The sequence below is a fragment of the Pleurodeles waltl genome, chromosome 10, assembly GCF_031143425.1.
Source record: "Pleurodeles waltl isolate 20211129_DDA chromosome 10, aPleWal1.hap1.20221129, whole genome shotgun sequence".
In the NCBI taxonomy this organism is placed as follows: Eukaryota; Metazoa; Chordata; class Amphibia; order Caudata; family Salamandridae; genus Pleurodeles; species Pleurodeles waltl.
This window is the reverse complement of record NC_090449.1, coordinates 17,687,091-17,706,090: the sequence shown is the minus strand read 5'-3', so window position 1 is coordinate 17,706,090 and position 19,000 is coordinate 17,687,091. Positions and strand designations below refer to the sequence as shown.

The window sequence follows — 19,000 nt, the reverse complement described above, 5'->3', positions numbered from 1 at the left end:
CGAACAGGAGTGTGCTGTTGCACACCAGTTTGTGGACACGATTGTTCCAGGTGGTCCTTGAAATAATTATTTTTCATCTTCTTGGTCTATAGTGCACAGTTATTGTGTGCTTTTGATTAAAAAGAGTATGCATACTAGTTTTAAGTTTCCTGTGCACAGGACAGTCAGTGTTAGCCCTCACCTGGAAGAAGCCCTGCAGACGCACTGTTGCATAATACACAACCCCACTTAACATAACTTTGAATAAACCTAGTTTAAGCATGACTGTGTCATTGCACGTCTGTATATTTATGTTTCCAGTCGGATGTGTAACGTTGATATAAACTCCTTCTCTACTACTCAAGGAGGGCAGAGAAAACTCTTCCTGGGCCCTGCTGGATTAAACAACTCAAGTTTAATCTGAAGAGAACCACAGTTAAGACCCCCATCTGGGAGCTGTAGGGTGAAAACCTCACTAACAAGTGATTGTGTTTGTTCACTTAGTATTAGATAAGATTTGCACGAGGGAAGAAGTTCCAGAAACAGACACCTGTTCATTCAGAAGGCCCCTCTCCCAACTCTGGAAAGAACCGAGGCCTCCTAGCGAGTGAAGTCCAAACCTGATCATTGGTCTGCTTTTGTAGAGAACAGAATGTGCAACGGAATTATACCTTATCCTGTGGGAAAGAAAGTACTGGTCAGAGTGAAAATAAAATAAAAACAAATGGCAAAAAGTCTAAAAATATTATGTGTGTAATTTGCGATTCTTTGGAATATGTCATAACATGGTTTGTGTGGCCAGACATAAAACACACGATAGCCATTGAAGCAGGACACCTTCATATGACTCTTTCTTCTTCTAACCCTTGCAGCAGGACTCCTACGTCTGACTCTTTCTTTTTCTAACCCTTGCAGCAGGACACCTACGTCTGACTCTTTCTACTTCTAACCCTTGCAGCAGGACTCCTACATCTGACTCTTTCCTGTTCTAACCCTTGCATAGGACACCTACGCCTGACTCCTTCTTGTTCTAACCCTTGCATAGGACACCTACGTCTGACTCTTTCTTGTTCTAACCCTTGCATAGGACACCTACGCCTGACTCCTTCTTGTTCTAACCCTTGCATAGGACTCCTACGTCTGACTCTTTCTTCTTCTAACCCTTACATAGGGCACCTACGTCTGACTGTTTCTTGTTCTAACGCTTGCATAGGACACCTACGCCTGACTCCTTCTTGTTCTAACCCTTGCAGTAGGACTCCTACATCTGACTCTTTCTTGTTCTAACCCTTGCATAGGACACCTACGTCTGACTACTTCTTGTTCTAACCCTTGCAGTAGGACTCTTACATCTGACTCTTTCTTGTTCTAACCCTTGCAGTAGGACTCCAACATCTGACTCTTTCTTGTTCTAACCCTTGCATAGGACTCCTACGTCTGACTCTTTCTTGTTCTAACCCTTGCAGCAGGACACCTACGTCTGACTCTTTCTTGTTCTAACCCTTGCATAGCACACCTGCGTCTGACTCTTTCTTCTTCTAACCCTTGCATAGGACTCTTACGTCTGACTCTTTCTTGTTCTAACCCTTGCAGCAGGACACCTACGTCTGACTCTTTCTTGTTCTAACCCTTGCATAGCACACCTGCGTCTGACTCTTTCTTCTTCTAACCCTTACATAGGACACCTACGTCTGACTCTTTCTTGTTCTAACCCTTGCATAGGACACCTACGTCTGACTCTTTCTAGTTCTAACCCTTGCAGTAGGACACCTACGTCTGACGACTCCTTGTTCTAACCCTTCCATAGCACACCTGCGTCTGACTCTTTCTTCTTCTAACCCTTACATAGGACACCTACGTCTGACTCCTTCTTGTTCTAACCCTTGCATAGGACACCTACGTCTGACTCATTCTTGTTCTTACCCTTGCATAGGACACCTACGTCTGACTCTTTCCTGTTCTAACCCTTGCATAGGACACCTACGTCTGACTCTTTCTTCTTCTAACCCTTGCATAGAACACCTACGTCTGAATCTTTCTTGTTCTAACCCTTGCATAGGACACCTACGTCTGACTCTTTCTTGTTCTAACCCTTGCATAGGACACCTACGCCTGACTCCTTCTTGTTCTAACCCTTGCATAGGACTCCTACGTCTGACTCTTTCTTCTTCTAACCCTTACATAGGACACCTACGTCTGACTGTTTCTTGTTCTAACCCTTGCATAGGACACCTACGCCTGACTCCTTCTTGTTCTAACCCTTGCAGTAGGACTCCTACATCTGACTCTTTCTTGTTCTAACCCTTGCATAGGACACCTACGTCTGACTACTTCTTGTTCTAACCCTTGCAGTAGGACTCCTACATCTGACTCTTTCTTGTTCTAACCCTTGCAGTAGGACTCCAACATCTGACTCTTTCTTGTTCTAACCCTTGCATAGGACTCCTACGTCTGACTCTTTCTTGTTCTAACCCTTGCAGCAGGACACCTACGTCTGATTCTTTCTTGTTCTAACCCTTGCATAGCACACCTGCGTCTGACTCTTTCTTCTTCTAACCCTTGCATAGGACTCTTACGTCTGACTCTTTCTTGTTCTAACCCTTGCAGCAGGACACCTACGTCTGACTCTTTCTTGTTCTAACCCTTGCATAGCACACCTGCGTCTGACTCTTTCTTCTTCTAACCCTTACATAGGACACCTACGTCTGACTCATTCTTGTTCTTACCCTTGCATAGGACACCTACGTCTGACTCTTTCTTGTTCTAACCCTTGCATAGGACACCTACGTCTGACTCTTTCTAGTTCTAACCCTTGCAGTAGGACACCTACGTCTGACGACTCCTTGTTCTAACCCTTCCATAGCACACCTGCGTCTGACTCTTTCTTCTTCTAACCCTTACATAGGACACCTACGTCTGACTCCTTCTTGTTCTAACCCTTGCATAGGACACCTACGTCTGACTCATTCTTGTTCTTACCCTTGCATAGGACACCTACGTCTGACTCTTTCCTGTTCTAACCCCTGCATAGGACACCTACGTCTGACTCTTTCTTCTTCTAACCCTTGCATAGAACACCTACGTCTGAATCTTTCTTGTTCTAACCCTTGCATAGGACTCCTACGTCTGACTCTTTCTTGTTCTAACCCTTGCATAGCACACCTGCGTCTGACTCTTTCTTGTTCTAACCCTTACATAGGACACATACGTCTGACTCTTTCTTGTTCTAACCCTTGCATAGCACACCTGCGTCTGACTCTTTCTTCTTCTAACCCTTACATAGGACATCTACGTCTGACTCTTTCTTGTTCTAACCCTTGCATAGGACACCTACGTCTGACTCTTTCTAGTTCTTACCCTTGCAGTAGGACACCTACGTCTGACTCCTTCTGGTTCCAACCCTTGCATAGCACACCTGCGTCTGACTCTTTCTTCTTCTAACCCTTACATAGGACACCTACGTCTGACTCCTTCTTGTTCTAACCCTTGCATAGGACACCTACGTCTGACTCATTCTTGTTCTTACCCTTGCAGTAGGACTCCTACGTCTGACTCTTTCTTCTTCTAACCCTTGCATAGAACACCTACGTCTGAATCTTTCTTGTTCTAACCCTTGCATAGGACTCCTAAGATTTGCATGAGGGAAGAAGTTCCAGAAACAGACACCTGTTCATTCAGAAGGCCCCTCTCCCAACTCTGGGAAGAACCGAGGCTTCCTAGCGAGTGAAGTCCAAACCTGATCATTGGTCTGCTTTTGTAGAGAACAGAATGTGCAACGGAATTATACCTTATCCTGTGGGAAAGAAAGTACTGGTCAGAGTGAAAATAAAATAAAAACAAATGGCAAAAAGTCTAAGAATATTATGTGTGTAATTTGCGATTCTTTGGAATATGTCATGACATGGTTTGTGTGGCCAGACATAAAACACACGATAGCCATTGAAGCAGGACACCTTCATATGACTCTTTCTTCTTCTAACCCTTGCAGCAGGACTCCTACGTCTGACTCTTTCTACTTCTAACCCTTGCAGCAGGACTCCTACGTCTGACTCTTTCCTGTTCTAACCCTTGCATAGGACACCTACGCCTGACTCCTTCTTGTTCTAACCCTTGCATAGGACACCTACGTCTGACTCTTTCTTGTTCTAACCCTTGCATAGGACACCTACGCCTGACTCTTTCTTCTTCTAACCCTTACATAGGACACCTACGTCTGACTGTTTCTTGTTCTAACCCTTGCATAGGACACCTACGCCTGACTCCTTCTTGTTCTAACCCTTGCAGTAGGACTCCTACATCTGACTCTTTCTTGTTCTAATCCTTGCATAGGACACCTACGTCTGACTACTTCTTGTTCTAACCCTTGCAGTAGGACTCCTACATCTGACTCTTTCTTGTTCTAACCCTTGCAGTAGGACTCCTACATCTGACTCTTTCTTGTTCTAACCCTTGCATAGGACACCTACGTCTGACTACTTCTTGTTCTAACCCTTGCAGTAGGACTCCTACATCTGACTCTTTCTTGTTCTAACCCTTGCATAGGACACATACGTCTGACTCTTTCTTGTTCTAACCCTTGCATAGCACAACTGCGTCTGACTCTTTCTTCTTATAACCCTTACATAGCACACCTACGTCTGACTCCTTCTTGTTCTAACCCTTGCATAGGACACCTACGTCTGACTCATTCTTGTTCTTACCCTTGCATAGGACACCTACGTCTGACTGTTTCTTGTTCTAACCCTTGCATAGGACACCTACGTCTGACTCTTTCTTGTTCTAACCCTTTCAGAAGGACACATCCGTCTGAATCTTTCTTGTTCTAACCCTTGCATAGGACTCCTACGTCTGACTCTTTCTTGTTCTAACCCTTGCATAGCGCACCTGCGTCTGACTCTTTCTTGTTCTAACCCTTACATAGGACACCTACGTCTGACTCTTTCTTGTTCTAACCCTTGCATAGGACTCCTACGTCTGACTCTTTCTTGTTCTAACCCTTGCATAGCGCACCTGCGTCTGACTCTTTCTTGTTCTAACCCTTACATAGGACACCTACGTCTGACTCTTTCTTGTTCTAACCCTTGCAGTAGGACTCCTACGTCTGACTCCTTCTTGTTCTAACCCTTGCATAGGACACCTACGTCTGACTCATTCTTGTTCTTACCCTTGCATAGGACACCTACGTCTGACTCTTTCCTGTTCTAACCCTTGCATAGGACACCTACGTCTGACTCTTTCTTCTTCTAACCCTTGCATAGCACACCTGCGTCTGACTCTTTCTTCTTCTAACCCTTGCATAGGACTCTTACGTCTGACTCTTTCTTGTTCTAACCCTTGCAGCAGGACACCTACGTCTGACTCTTTCTTGTTCTAACCCTTGCATAGCTCACCTGCGTCTGACTCTTTCTTCTTCTAACCCTTACATAGGACACCTACGTCTGACTCCTTCTTGTTCTAACCCTTGCATAGGACACCTACGTCTGACTCATTCTTGTTCTTACCCTTGCATAGGACACCTACGTCTGACTCTTTCCTGTTCTAACCCTTGCATAGGACACCTACGTCTGACTCTTTCTTCTTCTAACCCTTGCATAGAACACCTACGTCTGAATCTTTCTTGTTCTAACCCTTGCATAGGACTCCTACGTCTGACTCTTTCTTGTTCTAACCCTTGCATAGCACACCTGCGTCTGACTCTTTCTTGTTCTAACCCTTACATAGGACACATACGTCTGACTCTTTCTTGTTCTAACCCTTGCATAGCACACCTGCGTCTGACTCTTTCTTCTTCTAACCCTTACATAGGACACCTACGTCTGACTCTTTCTTGTTCTAACCCTTGCATAGGACACCTACGTCTGACTCTTTCTAGTTCTTACCCTTGCAGTAGGACACCTACGTCTGACTCCTTCTGGTTCCAACCCTTGCATAGCACACCTGCGTCTGACTCTTTCTTCTTCTAACCCTTACATAGGACACCTACGTCTGACTCTTTCTTGTTCTAACCCTTGCAGTAGGACTCCTACGTCTGACTCTTTCTTGTTCTAACCCTTGCATAGCACAACTGCGTCTGACTCTTTCTTGTTCTTACCCTTGCATAGGACACCTACGTCTGACACATTCTTGTTCTTACCCTTGCAGTAGGACTCCTACGTCTGACTCTTTCTTCTTCTAACCCTTGCATAGAACACCTACGTCTGAATCTTTCTTGTTCTAACCCTTGCATAGGACTCCTAAGATTTGCATGAGGGAAGAAGTTCCAGAAACAGACACCTGTTCATTCAGAAGGCCCCTCTCCCAACTCTGGGAAGAACCGAGGCTTCCTAGCGAGTGAAGTCCAAACCTGATCATTGGTCTGCTTTTGTAGAGAACAGAATGTGCAACGGAATTATACCTTATCCTGTGGGAAAGAAAGTACTGGTCAGAGTGAAAATAAAATAAAAACAAATGGCAAAAAGTCTAAGAATATTATGTGTGTAATTTGCGATTCTTTGGAATATGTCATGACATGGTTTGTGTGGCCAGACATAAAACACACGATAGCCATTGAAGCAGGACACCTTCATATGACTTTCTTCTTCTAACCCTTGCAGCAGGACTCCTACGTCTGACTCTTTCTTTTTCTAACCCTTGCAGCAGGACACCTACGTCTGACTCTTTCTACTTCTAACCCTTGCAGCAGGACTCCTACGTCTGACTCTTTCCTGTTCTAACCCTTGCATAGGACACCTACGCCTGACTCCTTCTTGTTCTAACCCTTGCATAGGACACCTACGTCTGACTCTTTCTTGTTCTAACCCTTGCATAGGACACCTACGCCTGACTCCTTCTTGTTCTAACCCTTGCATAGGACTCCTACGTCTGACTCTTTCTTCTTCTAACCCTTACATAGGACACCTACGTCTGACTGTTTCTTGTTCTAACCCTTGCATAGGACACCTACGCCTGACTCCTTCTTGTTCTAACCCTTGCAGTAGGACTCCTACATCTGACTCTTTCTTGTTCTAACCCTTGCATAGGACACCTACGTCTGACTACTTCTTGTTCTAACCCTTGCAGTAGGACTCCTACATCTGACTCTTTCTTGTTCTAACCCTTGCAGTAGGACTCCAACATCTGACTCTTTCTTGTTCTAACCCTTGCATAGGACACATACGTCTGACTCTTTCTTGTTCTAACCCTTGCATAGCACAACTGCGTCTGACTCTTTCTTCTTATAACCCTTACATAGCACACCTACGTCTGACTCTTTCTTGTTCTAACCCTTACATAGGACACATACGTCTGACTCTTTCTTGTTCTAACCCTTGCATAGCACAACTGCGTCTGACTCTTTCTTCTTATAACCCTTACATAGGACACCTACGTCTGACTCTTTCTTGTTCTAACCCTTGCATAGGACACCTACGTCTGACTCTTTCTAGTTCTTACCCTTGCAGTAGGACACCTACGTCTGACTCCTTCTTGTTCTAACCCTTGCATAGGACACCTACGTCTGACTCATTCTTGTTCTTACCCTTGCATAGGACACCTACGTCTGACTCTTTCTTCTTCTAACCCTTGCATAGAACACCTACGTCTGAATCTTTCTTGTTCTAACCCTTGCATAGGACTCCTACGTCTGACTCTTTCTTGTTCTAACCCTTGCATAGCACACCTGCGTCTGACTCTTTCTTGTTTTAACCCTTGCAGTAGGACACCTGCGTCTGACTGTTTCTTGTTCTAACCCTTGCATAGGACACCTACGTCTGACTCTTTCTTGTTCTAACCCTTTCAGAAGGACACATACGTCTGAATCTTTCTTGTTCTAACCCTTGCATAGGACACATACGTCTGACTCTTTCTTGTTCTAACCCTTGCATAGCACAACTGCGTCTGACTCTTTCTTGTTCTAACCCTTACATAGGACACCTACGTCTGACTCTTTCTTGTTCTAACCCTTGCAGTAGGACTCCTACGTCTGACTCTTTCTTGTTCTAACCCTTGCATAGCACAACTGCGTCTGACTCTTTCTTGTTCTTACCCTTGCATAGGACACCTACTTCTGACTCTTTCTTGTTCTAACCCTTGCATAGGACACCTACGTCTGACTCTTTCTTCTTCTAACCCTTGCAGTAGGACACCTGCGTCTGACTGTTTCTTGTTCTAACCCTTTCAGAAGGACACCTACGTCTGACTCTTTCTTGTTCTAACCGATGCAGCATGACACCTACGTCTGACTCTTTCTTGTTCTAACCCTTGCAGCAGGACACCTACGTCTGACTCTTTCTTGTTCTAACCCTTGCATAGGATACCTACGTCTCACTCTTTCTTGTTCTAACCTTTGCATAGGACCCCTACGCCTGACTCTTTGTTGTTCTATCTGCAGTGGGTTTTTCACCTGCCTCAGCAGGGACGGCGCCGTATACGATGACCTGAAGTATGTCTGGCTCCAAGGAAGACAGGTGAATGCTTCTCTATGCTTTGTTGGTTTTAATGCCCTGTTGTCCCTGCAGCGATGCTATTCACGGTCGGAGAGTGTTTGTTTCAGTACCAGTTATTTGATGCATCCCTGAGGTGGCAAACAGACAATGGGCCACCAGGCCTTAGCATCTCTCAAATTGCTCTTGGGATCTCCTGCAATATTGTCTGTCCTTTACCAACCTGTCTAAGAGGTTATTTTGCCTCCTTTCTCTTGGGCAGGTCTGGATGTACTGCCGCTTGTACCGGAAGGTCCCCAGGTACCATCAGCCCAACCTTGTCCAGACCGCTCTCTTGGGTGAGGTGATGCTTTTTATCTATTTCTCATTCTTTTTCCCATCACCTTCCTTTTTCTTTCTTCTCTCTTTCTCTCTAATCGCCTTGCTCCTTCATCCTGTTCTTCTCTTTCTTTTCCTCCCTTTCCCTCCAGTACTCTCTTGTGTTCTCTTTCTCTAATGTCCTTCCCTGTATTTAGCTTTCCTTCCTCTATCCCATCAGTCTTTTCTCTGCCAAACCTTCACTCCTCCTTCCTCTACCCTCTCTCCTGCTCATTTGTCATCCGCAGTCCCTACATGGATTAGAGTGAGGGAAAACAAGGGGTATTTGCAGCCACCCCTGGCTTTCCCTTTGCGATCTCTGGCACTCTCCTTGCCGCCCAAGGTCTCCGGGATCTTGAAGGCAGAAGCAGTGTCGGAAAAGAAACTGGGCTGTAAGGGCCTCCTTTACTCACTGTAGTTTCTACACCCTACTCTCTTTCCTGACCCTCTTTAGCAAATAGGCTATTGTAAGTCTAAAGATGGTACAAGGTATCAACCCTGTGATGTTATCAGGTTGCCAAAGGGTGCTTCCCAGGATCTAGGCTTCCATTCTGTCCATTGCCCAACTTCTGCAAGTGTTTTTCTGGCTTAAATGGCACACGCCTCTTTCGTACATGTATGGGGATGTTATTTATTCACTCATGTCTTGCATGTTGTATTCACTTTTGCCTGGTCTCGCCACAGCGGGTGAGTTCTTGCTCCGTCACGCCCGGGTTTCAGCAGATTCTATGAAGTGCGCCTTTGTTCTTGCTCGTGATGGGAAGGCTGTGAAAGTCCAACGCACAATATTTAGTGAATGCTTTTACACAATGGCAATGGATGAGCTTTGGAGAGTCACCGGAGAAGAGAAATATAAGGTATGTATCTCTCTATCCAAAATCCTCAGAGCCAGGCCTTTGAGAACAGTGGTGTGACTCCCAGATCCAGGCTTTTAGCAGATTTTCTATTCTGCAGGTTAAACCAATTCCACAGGTGGGATGTAAGAATGAGTGGGTTTAGGGGTTGAGAAGAATAAAAAGACTGCAGCTTGGGTAAAAAGTAATGCTAGGCCATTTCTTCCACTTGTTTCTCCCCGAAGCCTTCAAGAGCCCGAATCAATCAATCAGGAATTTGTAAAGCGCACTACTCACCCGTGAGGGTCTCAAGGCACTGAGGAGGGAGGGGGGAAAAGGTGGGAGGTGCTACTACTGCTCAAACAGCCAGGTCTTGAGAAGTTTCCTGAAGGTAAGGAGGTCTTTGGTCTGGCACAGGTGGGTGGGAAGAGTGTTCCATGTTTTGGCAGCGAGAATGATCTATCACCGGTTGTAGTTCTGCGGACGCGTGGGACAGTTGCGAGGGCGAAGTCGGTGGAGCAGTGATGCCGGGTCGGAGTGTAGAAGGAGAGTCGTCAGTTGAGGTATTCTGGTCCGGTGTTGTGCAGTGCTTTGTGAGCGTGGGTGAGGAGTTTGAAGGTGATTCTCTTGTTGACTGGGAGCCAGTGCAGGTTTCTCAGGTGGTCTGTGATGTGGCAGTGGAGGGGGATGTACAGGATGAGGCGTGTGGAGGCGTTCTGGAGGTGTTGCAGCCTCTTCTGGAGTTTGGCTGTGGTTCCTGCGTAGAGGACATTGCTGTAGGCCAGTTTGCTGCTTACGTGGGCTTGGGTAACTGTTCTTCTGGCTTTGGTTGGTATCCATTTGTAGATCTTTCGAAGCATGCAGAGGGTGTTGAACCAAGATGAGGATATGGCTTTAATTTGCTGAGTCATGGATAGTGAGGGGTCCAAGATGAATCCTAGGTTGCGTGCGTGGTCGGTGGGTGTTGGAGTGGTTCCGAGAGTGGCAGTCCACCAGGAGTCATCCCATGCGGAGGGGGTGGAGCCAAAGATGAGGACTTCCGTCTTGACGGAATTGAGTTTGAGACTGCTGCTCTTCATCTGTTCGGCGATGGCCTTCATTCCATCATGGAGGTAGGTCTTGGCGGAGTCCTTGGTGAGGGAGAGGATCAGCTTAGTGTCGTCGGCATATGAAATAATGTTGAGATTGTGGGATTGAGCAATATTAGCGAGCCGGGCCATGTATAAGTTGAAGAGGGTCGGGCTGAGGGACGAACCCTGGGGTACGCCGCAGATGATTTCGGTGGCCTCCGAGTAGAATGGGGGGAGGTGGACTGGTGAGAAAGGAGGTGACCCAGTCCAGGGCTCTCTCGCGGATTCCAGCATTGCTGAGGCATGTCCATAGGGTGTGGTGGCAGAGGGTGTCTAACGCGGCCAAGAGGTCCAGGAGGATGAGGGCCGCGGTTTCGCTGCTGTCCAGTATGGTCGTGATGTCGTCGGTGGCGGCAAAGAGAACAGTTTCAGTGCTGCGGTTGCTGCGGAATCCAGATTGGGAAGGGTCCAGGGTGCGGTTCTCCTCAAGGAAGCAGGTTAGTTGTCTGTTGACAACCTTTACGATGACTTTTGCCGGGAAGGGGAGCAGGAAGATAGGCTGGAAGTTCTTGAGGTCCTTTGGGTCCGCCTTGGGTTTTTTGAGGAGGGCGTTGATCTCAGAGTGTTTCCAGCTCTCTGGGAAGGTGGCGGACTCGAAGGAGCTGTTGATGATCTTCTGTAGTTGGGGTGCAATGAAATAGCTTGCTTTGTTGAGGATGTGGTGAGGGCAGGGGTCAGATGGAGAGCTGGAGTGGATGGAGTTCATGATTTCGATGGTGGTGTTGTCATTGACGGGGGTCCAGGAGAGCAGGAGGTTGGTCGGAGGTGAATCTGTGGTGTTAGTGGTTTCCGGGGGTGTCTGGGTGTTGAAGCTGTTGTGGATGTCTGCAATCTTGCGATAGAAGTAGGAGGCTAGGGAGTCGCAGAGGTCTTAGGATGGCGGGATGTCGTTGGCGTTGGAGCTTGGGTTGGAGAGTTCCTTCATGGCGCTGAAGAGCTCCTTGTGGCTGTATGCGTTGTTGTTGATTCGGTCTTTGAAGACAGTTCTCTTGGCGGCTCGGATGAGTTGGTGGTGTCTGCGGATGGCGTTTTTGAAGGCTGTGAGGTTGTCCAGAGTCTGATCTTGCCGCCAGTTTCTTTCGAGTCTTCAGCAGCTTTGCTTAGATTCGTGGAGGTCAGCGGTAAACCAGAAGGCCTTTCTGTCCGTGCGTCTGTTGAAGGGATTCTTGATTGGGGTGAGAGTATTGGCACAGGTGTTAACCCATTGCCTGAAGTTGCGGGCAGCTGCATCAGTGTTGGTGGTGTTGATGGGTGGGTTTTGGGAGAGGGTCGCGATAAGTTGGTCCTTGGTGACCTTGTTCCAACTGCGGTGGGGGATCTGTTGTGGATGGTAGTGTGTTGTGGGTTTCTTGAAGGAGAAGTGGATGCAGCGGTGGTCTGTCCAGTGGAGTTCGGTGGTGTGGCTGAAACAGACATGGTTGCTGGCACAGAAAATAGAGTAGAGTGTGTGTTCTGTGGAGTGGGTTGGTGTCGTGACGAGCTGTTTGAGGCCAAGGTTGGAGAGATTGATGAACAGGGTGGCGGTGTTGTTGTCGTTGGTGTTCTCAAGGTGGAAGTTTAGGTCTTCGAGGAATATGTAGTCAGTGGATGCAAGAGTGTACGTGCTGATGATGTCGGTAATGGAGTTGCTGAATGGCTGTCATGGGCCGGGGGGCCTGTAGACGAGGGACCCTCGGAGGGTGGTGTTTGGGTCAGTGTGGATTTGGAAGTACAGGTGTTTGGCGGTGTTGAGGGTGTCTTCCGTGTTGGTCGTGATCCTGAGGGTGTTCTTGTGGATGATGGCGATTCACCCTCCTGGTTTGTTGGAGCGGTCCCTGCAGGCGATCTTGTAGCCGTCCGGGATGGCTATGGCGATGTCAGGCGCTGAGGAGGGGTTCATCCAGGTCTCGGTCAGGAAGGCGACGTCTGGGGAGGCTGAGACGAGTAGATTCCATAGCTCTACTGCATGCCTGTGGACGGAGCGGGTGTTGAGGAGGATACATCTGAAATGGTTGCGTCCTGCCTTGGTGGGTGGGTCGCTGGTGTGGAGGCTGGTGAATGTGCAGTTTCGGCAGGAGAAGGGTTTGCGGGTGGTCTGCGGTCTGGGTCCCCAGGAAGCAGCTCCTACCATAAAGCTTTTGCTTGTATTTGCAGAAAGAAGCTATAGCAATGATGGACCAAATTGTTCACTGGGTGAGAGTGGATCCCACTGGGCTGGGCCGTCCGCCCATGCCTGGCGCCGATCCTGCCAGTAGCATGGCCGTGCCCATGATGTTGCTGAACTTGGTGGATCAGCTGGAGGAGGGTGACCAGGCAATTGCAGAGAAGTACTCAACGCTGGGGGACTGGTGCGCAGAGCAGATCCTACAGCATGTCCAGGTAGGCAAGAAACATCCATTGTGTCCTTGTTCAAGAGTAGACATGAATAGGAAGAAGGAAACTATGGGCCTGATTGAGATCTTGGCGGATGATTTACTCCGTCACAATGGTGATGAATATCCTGTTGCCAACATATAAATACCATTATTTCCTATGGAACTTATATTTGGCTAGGTGGGATATCCGTAACTGTTGTGACGGAGTAACTCGTCCCGCAAGATCTCAATCAGGCCTTAAGTCCAGCCCCAGCAGTGGCTGGTTAGAGCGAAGATGGTGTGGGGGTCAGATACCACCCCGGGCACCGTACAAAGGCAGGGTGGCTCCTTCAAACAACTGACTTTACATAATCTGATTTTCCCTCTCCACTAGCGGGATGGACAGGCAGTCCTTGAGACTATTTCTGAAGATGGCAAAGAGCTCCCGGGATGCTCAGGGCGGCTTCAGAATCCAGGTACCATAAACCAGTGATACACAAAATGTTTCTGTATCCCTCCGCTGGATGCGTGTTTTGAATCTCATTTGTATCCCTCGCTGATAATGAGCTTTGTGCTGTTAAGTCTCCCCTGTATCCCTCCGCTGGTAATGAGCTGCGCGCTGCTGATCATCTGCATTCATCCGCTGGTACTGTGCTGTTAGTCTCCCCTGTATCCCTCCGCTGGTAATGAGCTGCGCACTGCTGATCATCTGCATCCATCCGCTGGAACTGTGTTGTTAGTCTCCCCTGTATCCGTCCTCTGGTAATGAGCTGCGCACTGCTGATCATCTGCATCCATTCGCTGGTACTGTGCTGTTATTCTCCCCTGTATCCCTCCGCTGGTAATGAGCTGCGCGCTGCTGATCATCTGCATCCATCCGCTGGTACTGTGTTGTTAGTCTCCCCTGTATCCGTCCTCTGGTAATGAGCTGCGCACTGCTGATCATCTGTATCCATCCGCTGGTACTGTGCTGTTATTCTCCCCTGTATCCCTCCGCTGGTAATGAGCTGCGCGCTGCTGATCATCTGTATCCCTCCACTGGTGACGTGCGATGCTCTTCCACTCACTGCCTCCACTAGTAACGGCGTTCTGTTTCTCCTGAAGGCCATGCCATTGAGACCGGTTGGTTCCTCCTTCGCCATGCCATGAAGCGACAAGACCAAGCCCTGAAGACCAAGGCCATTGAGAAGTTCATGCTGCTGCCCTTCCAGACGGGCTGGGACATGGACCATGGTGGACTTTTCTCGTTCCTGGATGTTGAAGGCCATTGTCCTACTCAAGTAGGTCTAACATTTGGGCCACCACTAGTTTATGTTCAAGGGGCAAATTCTTAGATAAAGTGGTTGAGTAATCCCATTGGTTACTAAGATGTAACCAAATCCTGAGTTGAGCTATCCTCTTTCAACCCCTAATCCACCAAGAATTAACAATAGGACCTTTAGCCCCTAGCATCTCACCGGCTGTGATTAAATAGGTTCAGGAATTGTCTATATTTCTATATGTCCATGATGGCCTTTCCTTCCCATTGCCCCTTATACTCTATCACTGTGCACTCACAGCAACAGACACTTTGTTTTTGGATATTTTTACCTTCTTATAAGAGAGTACCATTTTTTACGTTTCCAAAATCATACATGTTGATCTTATTCCACCTTTGCTTCTTGTCAGCACTGCAATATCTTTCTTTTCCAGGGATGAGATTAGGATAATATTTTTGCATCTTATGTTTTTTCCATGGTAGCTACAGGTCCACGTAGGAGCATCGGAAAGTCTTGTATTTTATTGTCCTGTGCTGTGTTTATTCATCAATACTGGCCCTTATACTATAGTCATGGTCACTGGAATGTTGCGATTCTGCGGCCACTGAGATTTTTGCATAATCATGGATTTGCTGCGCTTGTCACATGATCCATCATCTGATAATCTGCTGATTTTAACAAAAACAGATTTTGTTTCTAGCTCAAACGGATCAAAAGTTACAAAACAATATGGCGACTCGGGTCCCCGCGCACCGGAAGGCTTTTCGTAAAAGCTGACGAGTCGTCATAAAGTTGCTTATTGCTGTATCTTGGTGTTAAATTAGTACTAATCAATGTGAACTTTTTTCTTAGATATTGTTACCAAATGTAAAATGACAAAATAACGAAGTAAAACTGTCAGAAAATGTGCAGCATTATGGGGCATAATTTGGACAACCCTGCCACATAATTTGCCCTTCTCTGACGCATAATTCCAGTGATCCCGATTATAATCTTCCACGCATATTAGTGAAGACTGTGTTTTCTCAGTGGCTCAGTGCTGCCATCAGTTTGTCTTGGTTGTAAAATTATACCATGTGCACAGGAATTATCTGAGCTGGGCTACCTCTGAGGCTGCACTCTCCCAACTATGGAAGGTTTCCTTAACACCTCAAAGGTGCATTGTTAGAATAGCATGGTTGCAGCAATTGCTTCTATTGCAAGGTAACTCGTGATGTTGCCCCTGAAACTCACGACACACCAGGACACACATAGCTCCAAGTGTTCAGATTCCCACCCGCCAACTCCGCTCCGCCAACCTTGCCCTCGCCGCCGTCCCTCGCATCCATCGTACCACTGCCGGTAGCAGATCCTTCTCCCACCTCACCGCCAAGACCTGAAACACCCTCCCTGCCGACCTACGACAAACCCAGGACCTCCTGACCTTCAGGAAATGCCTCAAGACATGGTTATTCGAGCAGTAGCAGTTCTTCCCTCCCCCCCCTCTCAGCACCTTGAGACCATAGAGGGTGAGTAGCGCACTTTACAAATGATTGATTGATTGAGATTGCATATGTGTGACATTTTCAAGGTTTCCGTGTACTTATGAGTGCCATTCGACAACCCAATGTGTGACATTTGGAGTGGCACTTTCTCACATGCAAACCCAGGCAAAGAAGTCCTAGGAAAAAGATAAGTACCAAGGAAAAGCTCTAAAACTATCTTGAAACTGCTTCAAGACCCCTGCCACGGAAGGTCCTAACTAGAAAAGTAATCAAGTCCTGGATAGGAAGTGGGCCGGCTGATCAGACTTCCTAAGGCACTGCCCTTGGTAGGTGGTGGGACTGAAAGTGAAATTACAGAGTCTGTTGTGCAAGGCATTGCAGCATCCACACTTAGAAGACTACCTAACTTTGGAATGTGCTCGCTTACATGTGACCTTATAAATAACATACACATATTTTGGGGTAGAGGGTTCTACCAGATGATCACTTCCAATTACAATATGTCCCCTTGTGCGAGGTATACTACTGATCATTTGTGTAACACCTTCTCACCGAAACTACTAACTTATGCAGTTTCCATCTGTGCCAAGAATTTATTGAACACAATGAACCAACAGATGGCAGGCGTGCAGCAACTAAGCTCATTTTTTTGTGACGTTTTGTGACTGTCAAAAGTATCATCCTACTGTATAATGTCGGGCGTAGACCCGTGGTAGCTCATTTAAGTCGTTATAATTATTTAAATATATATGTTGTAAATGAGAGTAGACTGTAAGATGCAAAATTCATACAAACACATCTGCACAGAAGTTCTTCAGTTAAAGTCCAACCCACCTTTCGGCGCTAAACACATTGGTTGGCAGCAAGATGGCCTCCCCGACAGAGGTGAGCTGTATGAACAACAGCACTACTAAGAAGAGGGTAAGGTCCCAATATATATGTGAAATGTTTAATGTCAGATTGCCATGGATTCAATGATGTTCATGAAAGGGACTGCAAGAAGAACCTTTGTGGCTCCAATTCGAGTTTTATTTTGGAAGACAAGTGACTCCCAGTTGAAATACAACAAAATGGGTCCCAAAGAAAAGCAGAAGCTCAGCCAACACGTGTTTCGCCCCACAGGCGTGTACGCCAGGGCTTTCTCAAGGCTGAAAAAGAGAAAAGACATAAGACTAGGAAATATAGTTTAATTATATTGAAAAAGGTTATAAAGAAAGAAAGCAACACCGAAATGTGGAAACCCAAGGTCCATGAGGAGGGTCGTGCAACGCAAGACATAATTCTTCATTCCAAGAAAAGCTTTTTTCAAGTGATTGGTGATCAAAGAGAAATGAAGAAATTAAAAGAAAAAGTAATTACAGATGTTGTTGCGTGTGTCCTTGCATGCTGAGAATTATATGAATTAAAGAGAATGAAAGATAAAAGAAGACGTACAGAAACCACCTAAAAATTGTTATAGAAGGTGTAGCCGGAAAGAATAAAAGTATAAGACAAGTAGTAATCTGAGAACAATATTAATGGTGCCAGTACTGAATTCTAAATAGGAATGGGAGAGTTATATAATTGTGCTAATTAGTACTAAACAGGAAAAAGATAGTGTAATAAAGAATAGATTTATGACAAGACAAGTGAGTGCAACATACCATACTATGTAGACATTATTCGGCTTGCAAAAACAATCAGCTGTATAAACACTATTTCAATAGTCTGCAAAATAAATATATATGATCGACATGTAACGTATTTGTAAAATTGGAAGTACCGTAGGTAATCGAAGCAAAATGAACAACAGCAGCCTGAAGCCCACCCGTGAGCCCACCCAGCTGTTTCACTTTTGTTTTTAAAAAGAGGCTGGTGGTCCTTGTTTGTCGTTTCCAGAACCGCAGGTCTGCGCCAAAGTCCTCCCCTACCAGGAACGTAAATAAATTAGTCGACAGAGTGCAGCCATAACGCGGAGAAGCAATTCGCTTATGGGCTCAGCTGCTGTGTGACAATGTCCTGTACTAGCGGTGATGAGGGGGATTGGCTCAAAATGCGTTCTTCTAACATCCGGTGCGTGGCACTTGGCAGGGCTGGTTACAGACTCCACTTTAGACTGTTTTTAATCTGTATGTGGGTTTGGACATGTTCCCACTGCTCTGCGTCTACTGCACAGCAAAAACAATATTCTCTACATCGGACAACAGGAGCCCCAAATTACCAAAGTTATTGATAAATTGTCAGAGCAGACTGAGCATCAACCAAACGCATCAAACATTTATTGATACTTCAACACTGCACCGCGTGATGAGCCTGGGGCCAGGTCGCATAAAGATGATTCATTAGAGGGGAGCGGATGGACAACACAGTATTTTAATTTTGCCCTTCCTGCAACTGCTAATTTCTGTGGAGTGACCAGAATCGGGTCTGTAACTTCTGTCTGTCAAAGGACCACAACAAAAGTGCCTGTGTGGCCTTTAATGCCTTCAGATCTAAGAGACATTGGGCACTGATGGGACACTCGCTGGACGCATCACTATACAATGCAATGGAATTCCAGGACTCTACTGAGTCTCCATCTGCTGTGACAGCAGACGACTTAGAAGGACTGCGGCTCTTGTGGTCAAGGGAACCATAGAGAGTGTTCCAGTGCCAGAAGTAGGCCGTGGTGGTTATTCCCACTACTGTCTGGTTCCCAAAAAGGTCAAGGGTCTTCACCTCATTCTAGACTGCATACAGTTCAATAATCTCTTCCTCAAGAAGGAAAGATTCACAATGCTTTCATTGGCTCAGGACTTGTCTGTCCTGAACCCAGGAAACTGGATAGTAGTGCTAGACTTGCAGGACCTTCATTTCCACATCCCGTCCTGCCTGCCAAAGACATTACCTGTGGTTTACAGTAGGCCAGAAGCACTTCCAGTTCACTGCACTTTCTTTGGCCTTACCGGTGCCCCTCATGTGTTCACCGAGGTGATGGCGGTGGTTGCAGCTTATCTACGTAGACCAGGGGTTTCAGTCTTCCCCTATCTCGACAACTGGCTTTTGAAGGGGGGCTCACCCCAGGCTGTCATCTCCATCCTCCAGACTACGGCGAACCTTCTGCATTCACTGGGGTTCACTATAAAAGTGTAGAAGTCACACTTAACTTCCTCTCAGATGCTCTCTTTCATTGGAGCTGTTCTGGACACAGTGCAGTTTTGGGCTTATCAGGCCAAGCAGCGAGTCC

General features: G+C 46.7%; 1 protein-coding gene across 6 annotated transcripts in view; it reads left to right on the top strand.

The window, feature by feature from the left end:
* The window catches only part of RENBP (renin binding protein), a 51,017-nt gene that overhangs the window by 19,278 nt on the left and 12,739 nt on the right, over positions 1–19,000 (top strand). For all 6 annotated transcript variants that reach the window (XM_069209451.1, XM_069209448.1, XM_069209450.1 and 3 more), the window contains 6 exons: positions 8,348–8,423; positions 8,662–8,737; positions 9,441–9,613; positions 12,853–13,077; positions 13,447–13,528; positions 14,157–14,332. In XM_069209451.1, the coding sequence (XP_069065552.1) occupies positions 8,348–8,423; positions 8,662–8,737; positions 9,441–9,613; positions 12,853–13,077; positions 13,447–13,528; positions 14,157–14,332 (808 nt within the window). The remainder of the gene's footprint in view (positions 1–8,347; positions 8,424–8,661; positions 8,738–9,440; positions 9,614–12,852; positions 13,078–13,446; positions 13,529–14,156; positions 14,333–19,000) is intronic.